Source organism: Lissotriton helveticus, chromosome 10 (genome assembly GCF_964261635.1).
Source record: "Lissotriton helveticus chromosome 10, aLisHel1.1, whole genome shotgun sequence".
Taxonomy (NCBI): domain Eukaryota; kingdom Metazoa; phylum Chordata; class Amphibia; order Caudata; family Salamandridae; genus Lissotriton; species Lissotriton helveticus.
Genome location: NC_136071.1, coordinates 103,483,038 through 103,502,437, shown reverse-complemented (window position 1 = coordinate 103,502,437; position 19,400 = coordinate 103,483,038). Strand labels below are relative to the sequence as shown.

Here is a 19,400-nt window from a genome sequence, read left to right as displayed (position 1 = left end):
CTTCTAACATTTAAAATCGTTCCATCAATATTGGGTGGTAGGGGTCTATTCTTTGTTTTAAACAACAAGGGAACCCATTCGGTTATCCAGGGACCGTGGGTAGCTATAATTTTCAAACAACAGTGGTCCCCAAGAATATGTAGATTCAGGTTTTCAAATAAAACATAGTCCACACTGGGAGCTATATTGGCCACTGTCCAGCCGGACAGGGTATTTTCTTTTCTTACAATGGAAACAATAACGGAATATGAAAACAGGCACAGTCCTGTACCGTGTTGGGAACAAACAGGGAAGGGGAATTTTAGGCAAGAAGGAGCATTATTGGCCACTTGTAATTCAGTAGAGGTTGTAAGCAGTGCCAAACAAGTGCTAGACACAGCATAGATCAAACATAGTAGTTGGGCTGTGAAAACACTTCAAACAAGTCGACGTTTCGATCCCGTATGCTCAATAATGTGGGATCATCATCAGGACTAAGCTTTACTTGCCATCCAAAAGATTCTTGACACACGACCACGTCCCCACAGAGTCCCCACCCTTTTTATCTTACAGCTATTGGAACTCTGTCTCCCTAGGAACTTTTTCCTTTTTGACGATACGTATTATCAACAAATCAAGGGGACCAGCATGGGGGCTATTTTTGCTCCGAATCTAGCCATACTGTTTATGGATCAACTCGAGACCGGATCCATTTTGTCAGATTCTAACCCCTTCCACTCTGGGATCAGAGTGTGGAGGCGTTATATAGACGACATTTTCCTTATTTGGAATCTACCAGTTGAAACACTGACTCAGTTTCTCCACTGGCTCAATAATAATTGTTGTGGTCTATCTTTCGCATTAATGTGGGATAAGAAATCTATACCTTTTCTAGACCTCACTATATACTATTCAGAAGGAGAGCTCCTCACACGACTGTTCAGAAAACCCACCGAGAGAAACACCCTCTTAAGTTATAAAAGTAACCACCCCAGGGCCCTGAGGGACTCATTACCTTACTCACAATTTCTCAGGATCAGAAGAAACTGCTCCTGTAGAAAAGACTATTTCAGGGAATCTGCCACCCTTTCAAACAAACTGAAGGACAGGGGCTACCCCAAAAGGATCATAAAACAATCCTTGAAACGCGCATGGTACTGCCCGAGGGAAGTCTTACTATCCCCAAAGGATAAAACCCAAAAAGAGATAATTGCATGTGTAACAACTTTCTCACCAATCTCTAACAAAATCAGGAAGTCAGTCCTAAAACATTGGCCAACGCTAAATGTAGGTATCCTGAACATTGAAAAGCCCTTATTCGCTTTCAAAAAAGAGTAAAAATTTAAGAGACCATCTTTTACGAGCAGCATTGCCACCCCCCCGCTCAAAATCCAACCATTGACTTAATGTGGGGCTTGCCCCCAATTACAGGGCATGTCAAATGTGGTTGTTGTAACGTCTGTGACCTCACGGTGGAGGGCAAAGATTTCACACACAATAGTATCACGTATGAGAGGCGCTCATTTTCCAACTGTAATTCGCATAATGTGATTTACGCTATTGAATGCCCATGTCCAAAACTGTATGTAGGGCAGACGACGCAAAAAGCAAAGACCCGCATCTGCCAGCATCGAAGCAGAATCAGGTGCCGCACAATCAATGCCCCACTGGTGGACCACTACAATGCAGCAGGGCACAATGAAAATGACATTAAATGGACGATTCTGAAAGTCGTAAAGCCTCCACCAAGAGGCGGAAACTTACCACAGATGCTCAACAGAGAAGAACTGAGAATCATGATTCAATTCAACACTATCCGTAATGGCCTAAACCGCGCTGAGGATTGGACCACATTACTATGAAAGGATCAACCTGAAATGACATGAACAATTTAAATTGAAATATTGATGAACTATAAACTGTGCAAATAATATTGAGAGACTGGGTCTGCCCCACCGGCTACCAATCTATTCCTTGTACAGGAGTATGCAAGCTAATGTTTTGTATATTGTTTGTAAATATTTGAACAATGTCTTGCTCTCGCCTTTAACTGTAATCACAATCACATTGTCACTGCGCCGCTACACCTTAGCACATTCCCACTACCCGCTATTTTTGTTCTGAAAGACTCCCTTTGTATTCAATATTACCCCATTCCAAGATGGCGTCCAAACACGCCTAGTCCTACCTCTCTTTCCCGGGTTGCACGCTTATGTGGCGTTCTCACCACGGTTCTACAGTGACTGCGATTTGGCAGAGCACCCAGGGATAACATACATCGCGGAGGATCCACTCTCCCAAGGTAAGCGTGCAAGCGAACCGAGCTAGTTTGGCCCCGTTTTTAGTACATACTTATTCTAAAACGAAGTATCTTTTACAGACTCGTTTGAGCCACCACTGGACCCCGTAGGCCACTCTCCCCTCAAGGTAAGCCCGAGCAACCGCTCCGAAAACTTGAGAGACAATTAATTTAATAAAATCCTCCCTGATACCTTCCTTTGTAACCCGCAGCATTTTTTCCGATTGGAAACGAGGCGGAGCATATGTGACAACCTGTTACTTTAAACAGGTAATAGCCTTACTCGCTACCAGAAACTTTGCGCAATTAGCATAAAAGAACCCTCTATTGATCGCTTTCTCCCATTTTACAGGAGACACTTAAATCCAGGTGTCCATCCCTATACTAACTTTTCCCTGAACCCCACCGACCCACATGGGTAAGCATCTACCCTGAGAGGCACTGAATGAATGAGCACGTATGTGCACGTTACACGAGTAGATGCGAATGCCCACGAATGATGACTATATGCGCAGTATGCATGAAAATGGTTAGTTATACCAAACGCCCTCCGTGTGTATTTTTGTATTTTTATATTTATCTTAAAGTTTTAATAATTCGAACTAGGTGTGGAACAAAAAGTTAAGTAATATATTTTCAAGCACATGTCACGAACTTCACTGCTCACGTGATTCAAGTCTACAGACACTACTTGCACGGAATTAGCCAGCACGATAAGTCGGTTCCGAATAAAGTGCAGTGCCAATATTATTCAGAGTCTAATACAGTGGGATTATTTCCTTTTTTCTGTTTCCCAACCTTCCTCCCTATTTTTCCTCCCACAGGCGGTTGTGTGTTAAAATGTATATACCAGGCAAGCAAATGTATGTATTGTTAGTCCTGATGATGATCCCACATTATTGAGCATACGGGATCGAAACGTCGACTTGTTTGAAGTGTTTTCACAGCCCAACTACTATGTTTGATCTATGCTGTGTCTACCACTTGTTTGGCACTACTTACAACCTCTACTGAATTACAAGTGGCCAATAATGCTCCTTCTTGCCTAAAATTCCCCTTCCCTGTTTGTTCCCAACACGGTACAGGACTGTGCCTGTTTTCATATTCCGTTATTGTTTCCATTGTAAGAAAATAAAATACCCTGTCCGGCTGGACAGTGGCCAATATAGCTCCCAGTGTGGACTATGTTTTATTTGAAAACCTGAATCTACATATTCTTGGGGACCACTGTTGTTTGAAAATTAGGGGTCTATTCTTTGTCAGCCAGAAAGACACCTTATTTAGCAGATTTGCCGGTCTTTCAATTTTACTGTTAGTAAGCTCTGGCACGCCCGACAGGATACACACGAATGGAGCTGCCTCCGGCGGTAGATCTGTGCTTAGCCCTTCTTTGCGTGTTATCATGGTTGTTGGACTTCCCCTCTTTCGGTGTAAGTAGTTTGATCTGCCTTTCTCTAAGAGCAGGTTTCTGAGTTATTGGGGGGTTTGATATAGCTAATGTTTTAGATGTTTTCAGGGCAGGTGCGTGAGTTAGTGTGATATTTCTTTGTACAGGGAGGATGGGAATGTCAGCAGTAATTAGGGTCTCATCTTGATTATTTCCTTCTATTCCTTTTGTGAGTGTTAGGTTTGCCCTGGTGATTTCCTCTATGGAGCAGAGCCTTTCCCCTATTGCCTCAATTCTTTTTTCCAGTGGGGAAATTAAGGACCTGATCAGGAGTTCAATCTGGGCCAATAGGTCAGGTGGAATAATAATTGCCGGCAACTCCAGATTTGAACATACCTCTGGTGTTTTTAGGGTGTTGTTAATCGCCGGAGAGGGAATTTGGTGCAATCTTTGTTTTTTAGCCGATCTTCCCCTCTGTTTGGGGCCTTTGCGCTTTCTATTAGGATAGGGTACCTGAGCATTTACTGGCAGTTGTATAGTATCATTAGGTGTTAATAGAGGGGGAGAACCAAGATGGCTTGAGTTTAGTTGAGGTGTGGTAATAGACTGAGGGCTAGAAATTTTCATTGCATGTGCAGAAGCATTTATTAGGTCATTCCCATTATCAACATTGGTGTACCCGGTTTTACAAAGCATATTTAGTTCCTCCAATAAAGAAAAATTTTGAGTTTGATCTGATAACACCATAGCTGAATGGGTACTGGATGTAAGATCTGTGGGGAGAATTTTTTCTGCTCGTTCTATGACGGACTCGATTGCCGATGTGGTCCTGATTAGGTAGTTATCCAATGTCCCCTTCCGCTGCCCCCCCTGGAAGGTGTTATTTAGGTAAAGACCTTTGTCAGTCATGATTTGCATAGCTTTTCTAAAAATATATATATGATACAACAATGACAAGGGACTGAGCAAAAGCACACGTGCACTAATTTTCTGGCCACGGGAAGGTTAAAGACTAGTTCAGTGAAGGATATCGAAAATAGCAGTCACTTTGATGGAGTTAGTTAGTTCATGTTACCTCCCTTTTCCAGTGTGCAAAGGGCGAAGATCGAAAGGGGGTGGCCCGTCCCGTCCTCCTCAGACCTCTGAGGGCCACAGAGGGCCCGCCCTTTGCCCTGGCTTCGCCCGGCGGTCGTCCCGCGACGCGGAGGGAGCCTCCTCTTTTTCAGCGCCTCCGGGCGCTCAGAACCAGGAAGTAGGAAGTGACCCGCTCGGCCTGCTGGGAGCTGTAGTTCTCCTCCCCGACGGCCGTGCAGTTGGATGACAACGGCGGCGGGGGGAACAGCAGCGTGTGGGCCCCAGCAGCGGCGTGTGGCGTGTGGCAGGTAAGACTGTCCCGAAATGGCCCCCCGCTCCTCAGTGGGAGCCTCCTCTTTTTCAGCGCCTCTGGGCGCTCAGAACCAGGAAGTAGGAAGTGACCCGCTCGGCCTGCTGGGAGCTGTAGTTCTCCTCCCTGGCGGCCGTGCAGGTGGATGACAACGGCAGCGGGGGGAACAGCAGCGTGTGGGCCCCAGCAGCGGCGTGTGGTGTGTGGCAGGTAAGACTGTCCCAAAATGGCCCCCCATACATGTCAGAGAGACCACAAAGAAAGTTGTCATGCAAATTGAATCTGCTGCACAGGTTTCAGCATCAGATTTACTACCGGAGCTTAACATTGACGAACTTGTCAGTATGGTTCCTGAAACCACAGCATGCAGCTATCTAAGGTTACGAAAGACTGCCTAAGCACCAGATTAGTGTATACTATCAAGGGAAAACTATTTACACCTGGTAGCAGCAGATAATTGTCAACCCATATTATTTGGCAGAAAGAAGCAGTGATACTATATCGGCTTTTGGTAGCCAAGTTTTGAGTCTGCCGTTTTCATCTACCAAGGTACACCTTGCAGCCATCACCACGCACAGAATGTTTTTATCTTGGATATCCTTTTTTTCAAAGAACTTTTGACAAAGAATTTCTTGAAAGGAAAAAAGAAACGTGCTAACCCCTATTAGTAGCCCATTACTCTTTGAGAACTTAATGTAGGTCTGCCAAAAGTTTTTGGCTTCATTGTTTGTACCTATACAGAACGCCGCATTCTATCATTTAGCCAGAAAACTGCCTTTTGTTCTAGCTATAACTTCAGCTTGTTGGTTTAGTGAAATCCAGATTTCGTTCATTTGTAAAGCAGCTAGTAGAGCCGTTCATACTTCCCAGAACTACTTCCTAAGCTTGGACTGCAAATCGGATACCCAAGCGGAACAGACTTCTTTAATGCATTTCTGCCTAGTAGTTTTTTTATATTTCCTTTACATTACAGCAGTAAAATTAGAGATTATGTTTAAAAATGGTTTATGGTTCAGTTGAACTATTGTTATAAACTAAAAGCATGCAATGCCGGAAATTTAGTCTCTAATATGCTCTGGTATTTAGCCGCTCCACTAAATGAGTGCCTTTTTTGCATACTATTTGTATGTTGTGTAAAGTAGGTGTGACATTTGGGCTCCACAGGGGGAAGGTTTCGCCCAAGTAAAGTTCTGTTGATGTATTTAGGTGTGTATAGATCAGGGTCTCCAACTTTTCTGTAATGAGAGCTACTTCTGAACAGTGAAAATCATTGTGAGCTAGTGAAGGCCATGTAACTCGTGCATTGTTACAAGAGACTCCCTCACCCAGCTTCAGTGAATTTAAATGTAGTGTCTATGGAGCCTGATACTATGGTTTGAACAAAATACTGTACATGGGGTACTATGATAGGGCTGTCATGTGCGTCAGTGAGTGCATGGTCTGTGGGGATGTATGAACATGTGTGTGAATGAGCAGGATATATGTGTATGAGTGACTGAGAGCCTGTGTCGTATGTACTTGTGGTACAGGACATGTCTTTAACCACATCTGGCACCGTTACATGTACAACACAAACATACAAGCATTTTATGAGGGGGAGGAGGAATTACAAGTGCAGAAAAATGTTCTGCACAAAGGTTCCTAATAAGGAACATTTTTCTGCTCTTTATATTTCTCCCATTTAAAGAAAATTGCGCATTTTTCTGTTAACTATCGCACAGTGGCTACCAGCTACTGGGAGCAAGATGCCTGCCCTGTCTAAATGTGACACTTTGAAATGGGGGCAAATTTAACTCTGAAGTTAACGTTGTTTATATGCATTACATTAAACTCATCATTTTTAATTTCTCTCATGTCAAAGTGTCTTTACCAACAGCAGGCATATTACCCCTGATGGCCTGTAGACGTGGTGCCATATTTATAAGAGGAAAATACAGTCATTTGTTTAAATGTGAGAATTTTCATGTGAAGACACAGGCTTCATAAAATATCAGGACTTAATTAGCTTAATTTGAAGTACAGATAATAATTAAGCCAATGTTTCATAGAAACATTTTTCTTCACTTATAATTTTTCCCATTTAAAAGAAAATGGCTGTATTTTTCAGTAACAAAAATGGCACTGTGTCTAGCAGCCACTGGGAGCAAGATGGATGCTGTTTGTAAATGTGACACTTTGAAAAGGGAGAACATTAAAATGAAATGTTACTTAATCAAATTAACACCACATGTTCTCATTTAAAAACATTCAGAAATATCATTTTGTTCTCATTCTCCAATACTGAGTTGAGAACAACTTTTATTTAAGAGTTAAATATCTCAGTGCTTCAGTTATGAACCTCTGTGAACCACATGCATCTTGCTGAGCACAGCTCATTATCAAGCTCTACTATCTGCAGCCAGAAAGGAATGGAAAATTAAAGTAGCCTTTCCTTAACTTTAAAAAGAAAACACAATACGTATATTTTGCAGTTCTTCGTTAAAAATTAACTCAAGGCTGGGAGCTACTCTGAAGGTTTCTGCGAGCTACTAGTAACTCGCAATCCACTGGTTGGAGACACCTGATTTAGATGTTTATGAACTTCCAACAGTGTTTGATTTGATCACCCTGCATAATTCTGCTTGTTTTTGCAGTTGGTTAGCCACTGTGTGACTGCGTTGTTACAGATTTCATTCAAATATATACAGATGTGCGCAGCACTCCCCCACTAACTCACTGATACTAGAACCTCTTCACCCTTGTTAAATCTTCCATCAAAAATATTTTCCACAGATTGTATTTAGAAAATAAGACTATGTATTACTGTCTTAATTTGAATTGTTTTATTTTCACAAAGCTAATTTCTTCCCCATATTTCTGTCTTTAGAGAGTTTATTGTGGACATGAGTACACAATTAATAATTTAAAATTTGCACATCATGTGGAGCCTAATAATGATTCCATAAAGCGAAAACTGGCCTGGGCAAAGGTAAGGTCAACCGTGATTATTATAAAAATGTAGTGATATTTATTAATATTTAGTTGATCATGTTGGATGTTATCTTATTTGTTTCTAGCTACTGTATGCTCTTTTGCTAATTTGGTGGTAGGTGATGTTGGAGATGCGTGCATTTAGTGATGGCGGTAAACAACGTTTACCGCAAATCTTTCTACACGCAGGGAATCACAACGCGGTCGTTACAACAACTGCATTGTGATTCCGCATACCATTACTCCGCAAGTCAGAACAACAACTTGCGGAGGGGAGGGGGAGATGTTGGATTTAAAATCCAACACCTTCCCTATTGTCCGCACTGACTGGAGTTGGAATAGTAAATTATACTATTCCAACATCCAGCGCCCCCCTCCGCAAGTCGTTGTTCCGACTTGCGGAGTAATGGTATGCGGAATCACTCTCTAGAACCCTCCTGAGAGAACCTCATACCCTCTGATTTTCTACTGCACGTTGTGCTAGGGAGTGTCCACTGAGCTCTGATTTGTTTCCTTATTCCATTATTCTTGAGAGATTTTTCAACTAATTTTCTCCACAACTGCTACAGCTTTGATTTTTTTTTTTTCCTCTGTTCCTCATGGCTGACAAGGAGAAACAAGCATTTGCAATGCAATAGGTCTTGGGTTTACGCGAGTTAAAGCTATTGGCATTTTAAATTACAATGCATTTTATTTATGTTTCAAAAACAAAAATAAAAGGCATTGTTATTTGCAATATTAATAGCTCACTCCTGTAAATGCGAGACCTATTGCTTTGCAAATGCTTGTTTATTTTACCGAAGGATATTAAAATATGTTGAGTTGAGCCAAAGCGAGGTATCTGCCTAGTTTAAATAAAAGCTATAAATGTACAGTAAAGCTGGAGTATAAGTTTAAAGTTACATAGGTGCAGATCAAAAATTTTGTTTTTACACTGCCATGTGTAGCAGTGTGAATAAATTCTAGTGTATTGGCGTTTGTTCTGGAAAAAAAGGAGCCTAAAAGTCTGCTGTTGTGTGAAAACTTATCATCTGTCCTTCAGTTACGAAAGGAAACCAGGAGGGGCTAATGAAGTGAAAAGAAGCCTTGTTGTAAAGATTGTAATCTTTTCGTCTACAGCATCTGTGGGATGCAGATCAGTAACCTACAGAAAACAACGAGATGATAAACTCAGGGGGAAAAAAGTACGTGGCTAAAGCTCCTGCATAAATACAGCTCCAGCTTTTTTTGCTTTAAATATCTGTACATATGTTTTGGTGTTTGTCAGAAGCTTACAGAAATATATTACATTAAGCCACAACAATACATTTAACTTAGTAAAATAAAAACCATGAACCTACCATAAAGTTAAAGCAGGACTTTAATTTAAAAAGTTGTGTAGCCCATTAAAGATGCAATGTGTGCAATTAGCTTGGTGCGGCAAAAAAACACAGACCACCTAATTCAGCCTTCTACACAACATTGTTATGTTCCACTTGAGAAAATCTAGGGAGATTAAGTGATTTGTTCAAAATATAACACTAAAACCATGCTTTATATATGTAGTGGTATTTTAAACAGGGAAAGTGCTGTGCTAAATATGAGCTGGTTGTTTCTGGTGCTAAACAGCAGCACCTACTAATCAACAGTCCAAGACGCTTCTATTTTACTGTGTGTAGGGAAATTAAATGTTTTGTCCAAAATCGCACCCTATTGAGCAATATTTGAGAATGGAACCTGGTTACCGAGCTCATACAGTTAGAAGTTTTCTCCTTGAAAGCACATTCACTTCCCATTAACACAAGTTGTGTGCTGCCTGTTAAGCAGGCTAAAAAAAGAAGAATATTGTCTGAAGCTGCTGCCTAATAAAAGCCCCAGCAGTTGTAAGGTTACAAATTAAGCATTAGGAGTGCGACTGGAACCAGAAGTTTTGTCCTTTAAAGCACATTTCATTCATATTGACACAGGTTGTGCGCCGTGTTTTAATAGTGAAATTACTATTGAATGTAGGTTGAGTGCTTTTTATTATGTAGTGGTGTTTTAAACATAGGGAAAGTGCAGTGCTAAATATGAACTGGTCGTTTCTGGTGCTCAGCAGCAACACCTAATAATCAACAGAAATAATTTATCTGCAGTCAAGGACAACTGTATTTTTACTGCGTGTAGGGAAATTAAATGCTTTGTCTAAAATTACACCCAATTGAGCAACATTTGAGAATGGAACTTGATTTCCGAGCTCGTACAATTAGAAATTTTGTCTTTGAAAGCACATTCACTTCCCATTAACACAAGTTGTGTGCTGCCTGTTAGGCAGGCTAAAAAAGAAGTATGTTGTCTTAAGCTGCTGCCTAATAAAAGACCCAGCAGTTGTAATGCAGCAGCCACCCTGCGCGCCGCTGCTCGCTCCCGCAGGCAAAACGTAGTGGGAGTGAACATTACAGATAGTATCCTGAACCATGAGGAATGTAGCTGCCAACCTGCGTGCCACTGCTCGCTCCCGCAGGCAAAATGCTGTGGGAGTGACCATTACAAAAGAGGTGGGACATGCACCCGCCTTTAGCCATTTGCGTGCTTTCATTATTAAAAGACACACGCAAAAGCCAATCCATTGTGTGGGAGGAGTCAGACCCACACGGAGTAGACACAAGAAGCTAAAGTCCAGGAGAGAGCCGGTCTTTAGTGACGATAGTGAAGAGACAATATCTGCTTCGTCTTCAAGGAGATCTTTGAAAAGGGGGAGATCTGACCCTTCTTCTTCAGAGGACAGTCCTGGGACAGCCTCTAAAAAGACCTCCCATGGGTCTGACAGGCTTAGTCCAAATAAATCTCCTCACCGAGGTGAAGAGGAGAGGAAAGCACTTACAACAGGAGTGAGTGCAGTGAGAAAGTCTAGCTCTGTATCTCCTGCTGAGGGAAGAAAAGTCTTCGAAAAACCCTCCTCTGTTCCTACTGAGATAAAAAAGGTAAAAAAACATTCCACCGTCGACGAAGCTGTCGACGAAGAAACTCTCATCGTGGAGCGAAAAGGTACAGTCTCCTCAGCTCACTCCGGCTTAAACGACTGGATCGTCGCCGAGAGCTTTCTTGCTTTCAACGTCCACGGTTCAACCTCCTTTGACAACGGGGGCGACAACAGATGCTGTGTCAGCAGTGACAACGATCGGCGACGATCCTTCTGATGAGGAAGGTCCATTTGGTTATCCAAGATGATACCTCGGATGACGACCAAGGAGATACGGATCTCCCAGACCCACATAGGGAATGGGATGATTATATTATTCCTACTCCTTCTTCCCCTTTACCGTTTCCCGTAGATTCTCCACCTGGGGACATAGGTGGTTTCCACAATCTACTGGAAAGGGCAGCCAAAAGGTTCAATCTGCCTATGCCTTCTGTGCAGTCTGGGTGTTTCTTATATGACTTTAAGGAATCCTTTAGAAAATCTGTAAGAACCATTCCCATTGTCAATCTTGTGTGGGAAGAGGGTCTTACAGTCATGAAGACCACAGCCATTGTGGTTCAGGTGCTTCGTCGATTGGAAAAGAAATATAAATCCCCGGAGGATAGCCTGGCTTGCCTTGTGAGTCAGCCAAAACCTGACTCCGGCATATCACAGGCAGCGCAGCAGAAGAAAGAAAATCTGGCAGCTTCTCTACCTACACCTCGGGGCAAAGAAGGCGGACGCTTGGACAATGCTGGCAAGGGGTTTTCCTTAATGTCAAGCCTGCTCGTCAAAGCAGCTAACGCTTTAGCCATTTTGGGCCGTTACGACCGCCAGATGTGGTGTGATCTCCTTACCTCCACCAACTGCCTGAAGACAGCAAGGCCGAAGCTAAAAAGATCCTCCAGTAAGGAGAGAGAGCCTCCTCCAAGGTGATTGATTTCGCAATGGATATTACTACAATGACTTTCCGTTCCCTGGCGGGAGCAGCGGTCCTTCGTCACCAGGGATGGCTTCGAGCAACATCGTTTAGACGTTAGGTCCAGAACTAAATATTAGACCTTCCATTCGATGGAGAGGCGCTCTTCGAAAACATTTAGATGATGTTCTCCAAGACATTAAGAAAGACACAGTGAGGTCGTTAGGTACGCTTCAGTACCGTAAGGTCCCTTTTCGGGGAGCAAGGGGTAGAGGTCTTCCTTCATACAGAGGAGGGTACCAGCAATATAGGTACTCCTCGTATACACCTGCCACGCAGTCTTACCGCCCTTAGTACAACCAGCGGCAGAGTTAGTCCGCAACATATTCAAAATCTTCACCCGGAGGAAGGGCAGGACGCTAGGGGAAGGATTCCTCTAGACGTCCATAGTGGCTTGCAGGCTCTGGGGGGCAGGATCTCCCTCTACTTCCAAAATTGGCAACGGATAACATCAGATTGTTGGGTGCTCAACATAGTCCAATTTGGCCATACGTTGGAATTTGTTCATCCTCCTCCAACCAAACCCCCCTTGCTCCAGCATAACAAACCATCTCTATCTCCTGTGCCTAGAAGTCCAACAAATGCTGCAGAAAGGGGCGATAGAACCGGTCCCTTTATCCCAAAGAGGAGAGGGTTTCTACTCTTGGTTCTTTCTAGTTAGAAAGTGTCGAAAGGTGGCGCCCTATTCTAGATCAGAGGGAGCTCAATACCTATCTCATCAAGCAGTCGTTCCGAATGATCTCCTTACAGGACATACTTCGACATCTAAATTCAGGAGATTTCATGCCTGCTTTGGACCTAGAGGACGCATATTTTCTCGTTCCGATTGTTCCATCGCACTGGAAGTTCCTTCGCTTTACACTAGCAAAGAGCCACTTTCAATTCAGGATCCTCCCCTTCGGCCTCAGATCGGCACCAAGAATCTTTACAAAGATGCTGGCTCCTGTAGTGGCTTTCCTAAGGAAACAGCAGCACCAGGTGTTCCCAAACCTGGCCGACTGGTTGCTAAAGGCTCCTTCCAAGGCTGCAGCCAAGAATTCGGTGGCAGCTTGTACAACGTTGTTCAAGAGTCTAGGTCTTACCCTCAACAGAGAAAAGTCAAACTTGTGTCCGTCCAAAAACGACAAATTCCTGGGAGCCATATTGGACACGTCTCTGAACAAGGCATTTCCATCACTAGAAAGGCAAGCCAAATTGATGTCGATTACCCATCTACTTCTAAAAAGAAGGTCACTTTCAGTTCCACTCTACAAGTCCCTTCTGGCATCCATTTCATCCAGCATTCCTCTAATTCCTCACTGCAGGCTACGTATGCGTTCTCTCCAGGAGCAACTCCACTTAGTGACGTCAGGTGGAAGGATCTTTCGAGGACATGATCACTATCACCGCCAATAAAAGAAGCTGCTTCATGGTGGATTTACAAGGAGAACATTTCCCATGGTCACCCCAGCTCCTCGGATACATCTCTGGTGGGCTGTGGAGCACTTTTTATAGGACCTCCAGATAAGCGGTCGATGGCTATCATCATCATTGTATTTTGCACATCAGTCTGCTAGAGCTCAGAGCAATTCGCCTAGCCTTACAGGCTTTTTGCCCGAGAATAAAGAATTAGTCGGTTCTAATAAGAACAGACAATACCACGGCCATGCATTATTTCAACAAACAAGGCGGCACGCAATCCAGTCTGCTGTGTGTGGAAGCTCAAACTATCTAGGAATGGGCGATTCTACATGGGGTCTCACTGAAGGCGGAGCATCTCCCAGGGTGTCTCAACAAGACGGCGGACACATAAGCAGACTAAAGTCAGTCTGCCACGAGTGGGAGCTGGACCAGAGGACAATGGATGACATTTTCTGACTATGGGGCAGACGTCTATTGATCTCTTTGCTACACCAGAGAACAGAAAATGCTGGTTCGTCGCAAGCTGGCATCACCATCCGGGCTCCTTGGGGAATGCTTTTTTGATCGCATGGTCAGGCGCCTTTGGCTATGCCCCCCCCCCCCCCTTCCTCTGATCCCGAGACTTCTCCAGAAGTTAAAAACTGAACCCTACAAAATGATCCTAATAGCACCGTCCTGGCCTCGCCAGTACTGGTACACAGAGCTTTTTCTCCTATCCTTTGAGCAACTGGTTCCCTTGGAGCCTATTTCATCATTGCTGACTATGTCCCAGACCATTAACCTTCAAGACTCTTCAGCTCTTGACCAGTGACAGCGAATAAACACTGCACTATGAAACAGTCTGGCGACTATGGGCATAGAGTGTCTCTCTTAAGCCATTCCATAAAGCTGCAGACCCATCTTGAGTGTAGCAAGGGCAGGACAAACATCATAAACATCTGTGTCTTGAAGCTGGAAATACTTAGCATTTGAGCATGCTGATAGAGCTTTACTCCTTTATCAATCAAGCTTTATGAACTGCTTCCCAACCACTTGCACCTACCAGAGTCAGATCTGAATTTCCCATTGGCAACGTACCACCTAGCAAAAATTATTGATTAGTTGAACTTGTGTTTAAGGAAATCATAATTCTCCTTTTCTGGACCTTTCCACCAGGGGCCGTATCACACATGACTGCGCCGGCGCTAGTGGTCGCTGTGCGCCAGAGTATACGGCCGATGGCATTACAGAGGATCAGTTTGTAATGCCCCGTGATGTTGGCGCAGACTTTGAGCTCTGTTTCTGCATTTGTCCGCATATTGTATTAGCGCACAGATGCAACCGCACATAAACACAAACATACTATGGCGCACAGCGACAACTAGCACCTGCGCAGTCATGTGTAATATGGCCCTAGGTGTCAAACACCCAACCTCCCCAACTTGGTAGCATCATTAATGAGAACTTGGTCTGATCTAATTAACAGAGCCAATTGTTTGAATCTCAACAATGGCTTATCCTTCTTGCATGCTCTATTACCCATTGCCATTTTAAAGCTGGTTGAAGTCTTCGTGTTTAATTTGTGGATTCTTTCGCGGGGACGGTGTTTATTACAGCTTTTTGCAGAAGTTTCTAATTACAGATAGTTGTAACTTTGAAGACCTATTCTACTTTGATACAACACCACTGTATGACTATCCATGCATGATCAGAGACAGACAGGCGCTGCTGCAGAACCTTTTCAAGTAAAGTGAACATCATTTCCTCGATTCCCTGTATTTGTTACTTTTTGTCAGTCATAATTCAAGTATGTCAGTCTAAAAAAAGTTCAAATGCCAGATAAGAAAACACTATTATTTTCTAACTACAGTTCTTCAGCCTAATATCTTTCATAGATTCACAGGCAACCTCCTGTCTCATATTTTCATTAGGTTCTTCTGATTACTTAGCCACTTGTCAGCGCTTTCAGAATCTGACCTAACATCTTGCTGAGGATTCTCAGCCTGACAACGCAGAATTCAGGCATTTGATCCTATAAATGATTTCATTGCTGGAAAGCTGTAGTCCTAGCTTTATTTTGCTTCATAGCTTGTATTAAGATATCTTCTTTGGGAATTGTTAAATAAAAGAGGGATTGAATATTCTCCACCTTTTGGGTCATTGTATCTCATATTTGATGTTCTTTGCTTCATTGATTGCAGCTGATGGTCTTCACTGGCCAAAATGTATTGTTTGTTTTATGCTTGTAGTTGGTTTTTGATGCTGTTTGTGGTTATTTTACTTCTGGACCATAGCTGATTTTTAATATTGTTCTTTTGTATGCAGCGCTGGTGTGTTTGCATGTGACTTCCTGAAGTCTCTTGTGTTCTGATTTCTCAAACCTTTTAAGAAAGACAAGCACCAGGAATGTTGGTAATGGCCTAACCGTACATGCAATAGGCTTAACCTATTACTTTGATAATTACTGAACTGTGTTTTATTCTGATCTCAGTAGAACCCTTTTCCCACCCTTCATTATTGTGCTGTTTATGTATGATGATGAATTGCTTGAGGTCTCCTAAATGTCTGACGGCACCAGCTATAAGCCGCTTGGACAGTCCTGACACTCAATTCAAGTTCAACAAAAGTTTGAAGTTGTTGAATAAAAGAAAAACTAACTATTGTGACATGAAGTACTGCAGGCATTTGCCCTCTACTACCTTGCATCAAAGAATTTGAATGAAAAGATTTAGGTTCCCATCTCAATTTGAGGGCAGATTTGTGAGCACTGGAACCCACTGCAACACTAATACACCTGAATCATTTTGTTGGTTGTAACTCATTTTGTGATTAAACCAAATGATTTACCATATGTCTTTGCAGGCAAAATATGATGTCGGTGAACCAACCATCCCATCCACTATTGCAGAGGAGTTTACCTTTAACCCGTTCATGAGAGTGAGGTATGTGCTGTTTATTGATGAGTTCCGACTCAAACATCCCTTACTTGACCTGCGGGGCGACCTAGGTGTACATATCTATCTTTTCATGAGCAATCAGTTTATTACACTGCTTTTTATTATTTGGTTTGATGCTCCTACTTGATGAGAATTGTTTTGTCTAGTAAGTGCTTTGTTTGGTGGGAGGAGACTGAAAAAATGTCAGTTACTTGTACACTGTGATTCTCCAGTATTGATATCTTTCATAGATTCACATCCTTGAATCTTCCCATCGTCATGGTAACTAATAGAAAAGCAATAGAAATTGTTAACCTATTGACCTTGTTTTAAAACATCCAATCAGAGCAGAGACCCAGAAGCACTTGTCCACTGCAGAGCCACTAAACCTCAGATTTTGAGCACAAGTGTAATACCCGGAGGATAAGAGGTAAAATAATGGTGAGGAGCAAGGGTTGCATGTGAATCTATAAAATATATTAATACTAGAGAACCACAGTCTACAGGTAACTTGTTTCTTCTCCAGTATTATATCTTTCATAGATTCACATGCTTGAATTAGAGTAGCAAATAGTATCAAATGTGTTTAGGCGGTGGGTTAGTAACCTTCCCACAATGAGACCCATTACAACCTTAAATATGATACACTGACTAATGTTTTTCCCTAAGTACCAATATATATCATAAATGCATAAAGGCGATTTTTAAAGTAGAACATTGGAACATCTGCAGACCGTCTAATCATATAAGATGGCATAGATCAGTGGTTCCCGAACTTTTGACTTGTGAGGACCCCCATTGAGTCACCACTGGAAGCTGGGGACCCCCAAGCAATTTGTATGATTTAAATTTCAAACATTAAAACATCAATTCGAAAAAAAATAAACACACATGTGCACAGAAAACAAATACTCAAATTACTAAGGATTTTAGGGGCATATTTACAAGCCCCTATCGCCATGGGAACGTCACTTTTTGTGACGATCCCATGGCGATAGGGGCTACACCTTATTTACAAGGCAGTATTAAGCCTCTTAACATGGCTTAACACTGCTTTGTAAATAAGTCCCCCTTTTACGCAATGCTTAGCGTGAAAGGGGTAGGCAGTGGGTGTTGCAGTTGGCGTTCTACCGCAACACCCATTGATTTTGATGCTACCCCCTATTTACAAGGGCAGCGTAAATAGGAGGCAGCACCAAAATTAAGAGCAGGGAAACCAGGTCTTAACTTCGCTAAACAAGGATAAATGCTTTATTTCTCCTCGTTTTTGCTTTTTCCATGTGTGCTGCCTTGTGCAGCACATATGGAACAAGCAAAACGTTTTTTTCAGGAAGGTGACACTTCCTGCAGATTAACAATCTTTAAAAAAAAATGGCATTTGGTAACTTCCATGTGTGCTGCAATAAGCAGCACACATAGAAGTGACAAAACTGCATTTCAAGATTGTCTATGTGCAGGAAGGGGGAACCTTCCTGTACATAAAAAATCTTCCCCTGCACGCAGACATCCTTGCACTATGGTGCAAGGGTGCCTGCATTGTTGCTAAACTGCTAAGTGTAGCGCCAGCATGGGAGGAAACGCAGGGCTGTATCATATTCTTGTAAATATGGTGCAGTCTTGCGTTTCTGAAGAGGCGGAGCGTGTCGTTAAGCCAAGGAGGCTAACGACATGCTCCGCCACTTCTGTTGTAAATATCCCCTTTAGTATTATATATTGAAAGAATTTGCAAAAAACTAAACATTTTAATGGGAAGGTTGGTGCTGCATCTCTGTGACTATCTTTTAAATGGTTGGTTTTATATTGCAGTACGAGGCGTCTGCTCCTGCCAGGGCCAGACTGGAAACTCAAAGCAGCCCTGGCAAATGTTTTCAGACCAGTCCCCATACGGTGCACACCAAGTGCAGTGTGGTGAGCCTGACTAATACAAAGGGGGTTTTGGGAGGCTATCCCCCTAAGAAATTTAGAAAACAATGGTGCAGTCTAAAACGCATGTATCATTATACATTGAATTGTATTAGCCTTTACCGAATAGTAAATGAAGTCCTTACTATGCACCAGCATACGACAATCTTTGTTGGGGTTCTTCAATGGTTCCCTTATTATCACCCTCCAACAGTGCCTCTCATCTCTCCATAGCCCCGGTTGTAACATGTATTTCATTTGTTTTATAGCATCTCTCGTACCATTGTAGGATGTCAGAGCACTTTACATCACACACATATAGAGACAATGAATCATACGTGTAAATCAGTGTAAACAAAATGTTACATAAGGCAAAGGGGACTACAAGGTGTAGGATTCACATGTCATTCACACAGGTAGGCATTTGTAAGGAGTGATTGGTCTGGAGAAGCACAAACTTGGGATTCCGAACACAACAAATTAGTAAGCATTGACTTTAAAAGTAAAAATTTATTCGCACCCAAATAAACCTTTTTTAGCACATCAGAATAATGAAAGACTGCGGAAAAACATAAGATACTAACTTGTACCATGCAGTTTGCAAGCAGCTCTTTGATGAAAGTTTACAGGCCACTGTGCTATATTACGGTTGTCACTTATGAACTGCACAGTAACAAAAGAATCTCTGTGACATAAGCAGTAACCCACTCACCTATGCACATAAAATACTGTTTTTCAAAAATGCATGGTACACGTTCTTTGCAGTAGGCATATTAACCCTCTATGCTACATTAGATAACTCAAAGTTGTCACTGGACAAAACTCTGATCTCTCTCCAGCAAGTACATTAATCACTGGTATTATCTTGACACATTTATTGTTGCTTAAAAACTGCTAATTATAGAAGGAACTTTGAAGTGCTTTTAAAACTGCTGCCTGCGGACCCCCTGGGAATGTGTCACGGACCCCTGGGGGTCTGTGGAACACAGTTTGGGAAACACTGGCATAGACCATTCAATAAAAGAGACAGAGAAAGAAAAAATAAATTTCAAAATGCAAACCTGTAACGGCTTGTCCAACAACCACAGCTGCTTTGTGCCACATGTCCAAGCAGTAGTGGTTCATTAAAGTATGGGCATTAAACCATGCGACTGCCCTGCAGATGTCAGGGAATGAAACCCCCGCAAACAGGGCTGAATAACCCACCACTTTTCTTGTGAAATGCGCCTTCATTTCCGTTGACAGTGGCCTTGCTGCTTTTTCA

General features: G+C 42.6%; 1 protein-coding gene across 4 annotated transcripts in view; it reads left to right on the top strand.

Moving 5' to 3' along the window:
- The window catches only part of HAGH (hydroxyacylglutathione hydrolase), a 408,719-nt gene that overhangs the window by 268,426 nt on the left and 120,893 nt on the right, over positions 1–19,400 (top strand). For all 4 annotated transcript variants that reach the window (XM_078664886.1, XM_078664885.1, XM_078664887.1 and 1 more), the window contains exons 7-8: positions 7,916–8,017; positions 16,161–16,240. In XM_078664886.1, coding sequence (XP_078521012.1) covers positions 7,916–8,017; positions 16,161–16,240 — 182 coding nt within the window. The remainder of the gene's footprint in view (positions 1–7,915; positions 8,018–16,160; positions 16,241–19,400) is intronic.